The sequence below is a fragment of the Cariama cristata genome, unplaced genomic scaffold (assembly GCF_000690535.1).
Source record: "Cariama cristata isolate BGI_N322 unplaced genomic scaffold, ASM69053v1 scaffold24463, whole genome shotgun sequence".
NCBI lineage: Eukaryota > Metazoa > Chordata > Aves > Cariamiformes > Cariamidae > Cariama > Cariama cristata.
Window position 1 is genome coordinate 10,444 of NW_009608162.1, and position 6,260 is coordinate 16,703.

The 6,260-nt window shown below is 44.9% G+C and overlaps 2 protein-coding genes across 2 annotated transcripts in view; both read right to left on the bottom strand.

Moving 5' to 3' along the window:
* Positions 1-649, bottom strand: part of CCDC183 (coiled-coil domain containing 183) — a gene marked incomplete at its 3' end in the record, with an annotated part of 4,933 nt that extends 4,284 nt beyond the window's left edge. Inside the window, 2 exon segments of the mRNA XM_009697032.1 lie at positions 101-222; positions 529-649. Of these exon segments, the coding sequence (XP_009695334.1) occupies positions 101-222; positions 529-649 (243 nt within the window).
* A 2,208-nt stretch (positions 650-2,857) lies between these two features.
* SBDS (Shwachman-Bodian-Diamond syndrome) lies at positions 2,858-5,841 on the bottom strand (the record flags this gene model as incomplete). Its single annotated transcript, XM_009697034.1, has 4 exons — positions 2,858-3,435; positions 4,078-4,242; positions 4,823-5,023; positions 5,712-5,841. Coding segments are annotated over 4 exons (625 nt in total), but the record flags the coding sequence as incomplete, so codon positions are not given.
* Positions 5,842-6,260: the final 419 nt, after the last annotated feature.

Here is a 6,260-nt window from a genome sequence, read left to right on the forward strand (position 1 = left end):
TGCTGCCCTGTGCTGCCTGCTCCTGCAGAGGAGCGGTGGAGGAGCTGGCTCTGCAGGGCCAGCACCAGGCAGGGGTGCGGCAGAGGGGACCGGCCGGTACCTTCTGGGCAGTCTCCAGGGCATGGACGTCCTCCTGCACGGCCTCACGTAGGCAAGAGAGCAGCTCTCTGTTCTGCCTGAGCTTCTCCTCACACGACCGGGCAAAAAGCTTCCTCCCTCGCTCTGGAGGACATGAAGGCGCCGTTGGTACCATGCAGGACGATGGGGGGGACCGAGAGCCACCCCCCACCCGCCCCGGGCCGTCCCCACCAAGCCAAAGGCATGGACGTCCTCCTGCACGGCCTCACGTAGGCAAGAGAGCAGCTCTCTGTTCTGCCTGAGCTTCTCCTCACACGACCGGGCAAAAAGCTTCCTCCCTCGCTCTGGAGGACATGAAGGCGCCGTTGGTACCATGCAGGACGATGGGGGGGACCGAGAGCCACCCCCCACCCGCCCCGGGCCGTCCCCACCAAGCCAAAGCGGCAGCACCTTGCGAGGCGATGGTGGCGCCCAGCTCCTGGAGCCGCTGGCTGCAGTTTGCCTTCCAGCCCTGTGCTGTGCTGGCACTCCAGCCCTGGCCCTCCAGCCCCATGGCACGCAGGGCAGCCATCACGGCTTCACTGCCTGGTGGAGACAGCACAACTGGGGAGCACAGATGGAGCCCAGCTCCCCACACCTCGCCGTGGCACCTGCCATTGTTGCACACCGCACATCTCCTGCTTGGCCGTCACCTCCCACTCAGCCACCACCACCCACAGTCCCTTCCTCTCCGTTCAGAAGGTAACAGCTTAATTAACAACCTCTGCAGGCAACAGATTCATTAACTGCCAGCTGATTTCAAACGACAAGAGGAGGCTATTACTACCTAGATAGAAAGCTTCCGAAGTTTCAGTTAATTAGCCAGGGAACGGCTGTGCAGGGAGTTATGCTCCTGTTGCCACGGGCAAGAACAAACCGGCTACCAATACTGATGTTTATTTTGATGCTCACCATGCATTCTTGCTGAACTACACACATGACAAGAAACGCAAGCGTGTACATTTCTTTGTTGAGAGATAAAATCAAGCTCCCTCTACCAGAGAAAATCCTTAGAGTTTGATTTGCAGAAAAAGACTGTCAAAGGAAATTGCCTTCCTAGCACCAAGCTCGTAACTCAGCTTCGATTAAGTTTCTGTAACTCAAGATCTTTAACCTGCAGCCATCCTATTGTGCTCCAGGTGCTGAACACAGAAAACAAAGAAATGACAGGATTGTGAAATCAAGTATTACCGACTCTGTATCATCTGAGGCTCTTACTCAGTGTCTCATTTTCAGATTTATGAATTGTTAGCGCCGATTGCCAGTGACAAGCTAAATATCCGCATTATCATCTTCGGTGCTTCATAAAGTATGCGTGAAGAGATGGCCATTTGAAAGACAAGCAGTTAAGGGTTTGCACACAGGAGGAACCTTGCCAATCTGTCCATGCATGTAGGGGTCCCCACACCGAGGCTGTGTCCACATGGCCAGTACAGTAATTCTGCCGTTAAACTTTCCTAGGCAGCCTTTAAACACCATGGAAGATTACCTCGGAGGCACGAGAAAGTATTTTACAATGGGTAAAACGGTTCAAGAATCTCCATTTCACTGGCCCTCAGCAAAACTCAAGACTCTATAGTGGTAAGCCCTTCTAAAATATTACTAAAGAAATTTAACCCAACCTGGCACAAGCTGGTGTCAATAGACTGCTGCAGAAATCGGCTTCCAAGAGGAAGCCTCTGACTGAGCATCGAGTCCCGCAGGCCCTCCACATCTGGCAGGTCAAACCTCTCCTCTTCCACTCCACTTGACTTCAACTCTCCCTGCTTAAATTCTGGAAAATTCACGACGTGTTAATGGTACAAGGGAAAAGGTCACGCCAAGACTACAAACGAGAGCTCCATTTAATTGGCATCTAACAGGCAGAGCCAGGCGCTCTAAAAGTAAACAGCAAACAAGGAACACAAGGCGTGCTCGTCTGGGAGAGAGATGTAGTCACCGGCTAGCCTGCAGCTCCTGACTTGCTGTGTACTATCAGCACGGAAACACGTCCGTAATCCTAAAGGTTCCTCAAATTCCTCCTTAAATTAGTCACTCAAGCACAGTTCCTTTGCCTGCTGGTTTGTAGTTTTAGTATCTCCTTCTCCAGTTGCTGTCCTCTCTTGGCCTCTTCTTTGAAAGTTTAACTTAAAAGCATTTGTTTAACACAGCTGAAATAAGGTTGAACACAATTATCAAGAACGTGCCTCAGGGGTTGGCTGGAAATTCTGTGTATGTATTAGAAAGCAGCGGAAAAAAAAAAAAAAGCCAAAGGATAAAGGACAGCTGCCAGAATTGTTCTTGACCACACTCAAAAGAAAAGGGGCACATATAAACAGGGACCACTCATGAATTAGGGCCCAACAAAAGCCTGACTAGCTCAATGGCCAGAGGCCACCACTGCCTGTTCCAGAGTCATTTTATCACGTGAACGAGAACAGCTCATGAGCGCAGGCTAAGCTTTCAGCCTACAGAAAGCACACCTCCGATGCTAGCAACAAAAATAATTTTCTTTCTGTATCTATAATATATAAATAGACAATAATTCATTTTTATTAATGTAGCTAAATATACTTTAGGAATAAGTTATTTGGGTAACGTTTTGGATGAGTCAGCAAGTACTGTTACACCCAGTGAAGGAAATCTTTAAGGATGGTCCTTTAAAGTACCCTAATTATCAAGCAGCTATTTATGGAAGTCTAAGTCAGTTTTCGTGCTGCCAAGAGATCAGTTTTTAGACACGATCTGCACTTTGCACCTCTTCAGAAGGGAAAATGAAGCTCTCTTTTCTTCAGGTTCCTCTCCTCACATATGAAACCCACCCCCCAGTGACCAATGCAATCTTCCACTCAACACTGACAACTTAAAGTAAAAATGATTGGCACCATATCAGCCAAACACCCTCCGATAGCAACCCTTAAAGTAAACCAAAGCCAGAGTACCTTCTGAATCACGGCTTAACTCAATCTTTGTTAGTGCAACTCTGACACAAAACGTTCCTGCACGCAAAGAAATTGGTAAACTAAGCAAGTGTAAAATTATAAAAAAAATAAACCCCACACTGCATGGAAAAATCCCAAAGGATTAGTGTCAGAAAATATCTGGCAGCAAGAGATTGGAAAAAAAAGGAAGGCCTAACAGAAGAGAGTGGCTAACACCAGTCATTTCGTAGGATGCTGTTAAAGTAGAACTGCTGCAGGAAGGTTTTCATTATTCAAGCTTTTCATCTCCTTCCTCCACGTCTTTCAGACTGAGCACTTCCAGTGTTCCTTTCCCTTTTGTCTCACTCCGGATCAGCTCATCAATCTCTCTGAAGCAGCCAGGGTCAATAAGGCACACCTGAAATGTTTCACATTTCATCAGTCAAGTCATAATACTGGATTTTCATCAGCCCCTTTTCAAGGTCTACCATTAATTTTAACTTAAAAAACCCCAACCGTTGAGTTCCTAGGAACGACTTTGCAGAGTTGACATGTGATTTCTGTTAAGCAATCTTTTCACAGAGCTTCTGCAGTTCCATTTGCCCATGTTGGATGTGTCTTTTGACAGTTGGGATTGCTAGATTCTAATTTGTTCTCAGGGCAATTTTTACCAATACCAAATTTTGCTTTACCACAGACTACTTTTTTAAAAACTAATTAACCACTACCAAAATACAGGCCTGACCCACTAAATAAATAAGAATAACATTCCGTATATGCAGAGAAATTTATCAGTGTTGTAGGATAATCACTGCTAAGAGAAATTCTGCTGTGCTTCTCCTCAGCTTGAAGCAGCAATCTCTGTATAATAAAGGCTACTTCCAAGCTTACATCACCAGGACTGTGTGAAATTAAAAACTACAAACTACATCTTTGATTTAGAATCTCTGGTAAACTTGCCATTTATCTAAACAACTTCCATATATTAATTCATCTTCTAGTAAAACGTACATGTGTAGTCAAATCAAGTATGAAACCCAAGGACTGCTTTATTGCTTACAATTTCCAACTGTTCATGGAATTCTTCATTCTCAATAACTTTAATCAGTGGCTTGAGCTTCTCTTTCAGTTTCTTCCCCTCCTTTGCTGGAAGGAGAAATCGCAGCCTCATGTGAGCACGTTCAATTTGCATGGTCTCCTTTAACTGTCTGATCACGTCCAGTGCCTGTAAAGACAGTAAGGAAGAGCATTTACAAGCCTGCTTAAAAAACACGACACCGATCAAAATCTCAAATCCTTCACACTCGCTTCAGACACATTTCTCAGTACTGATGACTGCTGCTCTGCTGCTGGAAGTTTGCTATTATGCTATTTTGACAAATTAATAAGAAAAGGCAGAGTTCTTGTTGTTCGTGATCACTTCAAATACTTCAAAAACCTGTCTGAAATAATGTTAAATAGCAGTTATACTGCAAAACAACAGAAACCCATGTGGCTCAGATGCGAATCCCGATTTACTACTTCAATTAAAACAAATGCTAAAACTTTTATTTCTGTTCCAGGCATATCGCTGTTTTCATCAGTTTCTTTCTTTCTTCCTTCCCTGAATTGTTAGAAAACAAAGTGCATGAGTTTCATAAGCTGCTTGTATCCAGCATTCAACTGCCAGCTGGCTGAGTAATCACTCTGCCACCCTGTGGACTTTAGACCACAGGGCTTTGTTGATCCCTCTGTGACTGCTAACGGAGACATTACACTTGAAGACAACACCTCTGGGCAGAAGCTGACTTTGTGAGAAAACTAACCTGCTGTTTCGTGCTCTTGTGTGGTTTCACAGAGTAGTGAATATCCTTCATGGCTCTTTCTATAAGGATTACTGTGTATGGCCTCTTTGTTTCAGGATTCACACATTTGTCAGCCACAATAGTCGCGATGTCTCTAAACATCTGCTCCAGCTGTGTGTGCCGTTCTTTGTCTGATACCTGCAGCTCCCCTTTTGATAAAATCTGTACAGTAGAAATAATGAAATCAGTTAATAAACATCACAGATTTGACCAAATAGTGAAAACTTTCTTAAATTTAACAATTGCTTGAATGGTCTGGTTAGATGTGAAGTGCAGAAAAAAAATAACCGTATTAATAACGTACATCATTACGACAGACAACACTGGAAAGACTTCAGATGAAAAAATCCACTGCAGAAATACTAAACTACAAAAAGAGAAGCACAGACTTACTTGAATTCTCATCACCCACAAGTCCACAGTTCATATTCTACCAAGAAGGACTAAGAAATTAGATCTGTTCTTAACACTTAATTGAACTGTCTAAAGTAAGTAACTATCCCCTTCCTTTCCTTGCATCCTTAAAAATGTATCTTAGGTAAGAAACTTCACTGCTGGCTAACCTTTTTTCTGTGTCCGTAGACATCAGTGCATAGAAGCTGTATGTTACACCGAACACTCAGAACTCTTTTCAGCCAGGTGCATATATAAGATCTAAGACTGTATCACAGAGTTACCGCTTCTCTCTACTGATTTCTTAACAAATAAACAACCCTTTCACCTACAGCAGCACTGCACTGTATGAAAACTTTACAGTAGCAAATCCACCTCCCATGTCTGTGTGACCCTTATGTAAAACATTTGGAAAGTTTTCTCCAAGCTTCTATAAAGCAAGGTGTGTGAAACCTACCATCTTACAGATTTCTGTTTGGTCATCTGTCCCAAATGCTTGAACGAGATCTTCTTTCTTCGCCACCTGGCCTTTGGAAACGTTGACAAACACCGTGTGTGTCTGCAGGACCTCGTCGAGATCTTTCTCTCTAGGGATTATGACAGGGTTAGAAAACTTGTGAAGTCAGCAATGCAAGAGAGAGTGCACGAGTTTTTAGCGAGGAGAAACAAGTCCTCCTGCCAAGGGCTGAATCAGTGGAGCCTGGAAACTTCTATTACTGAAATGCCACTCCCCAGGGAAAGGCAAGGGTACTGCACAGTGTCCCAGGGCGCTCACCCTTCCTGGTTCCATAAGGGCCCCACCACCTCCCCAGGCTTCACAGCCGGGTACCATACAAGCTCCCCCCGGTTCCACAGAATCAATTTGGTTCAAAGAGCCCTCTGGTATCATTAAGTCCAACCATTGTCCTAACACCACCATGTCAGCTAAACCATGGCACTAAGTGCCACCTCCAGTCTTTTCTTAAATACCTCCAAGAATGGGGACTCCGCCACCTCCCTGGGCAGC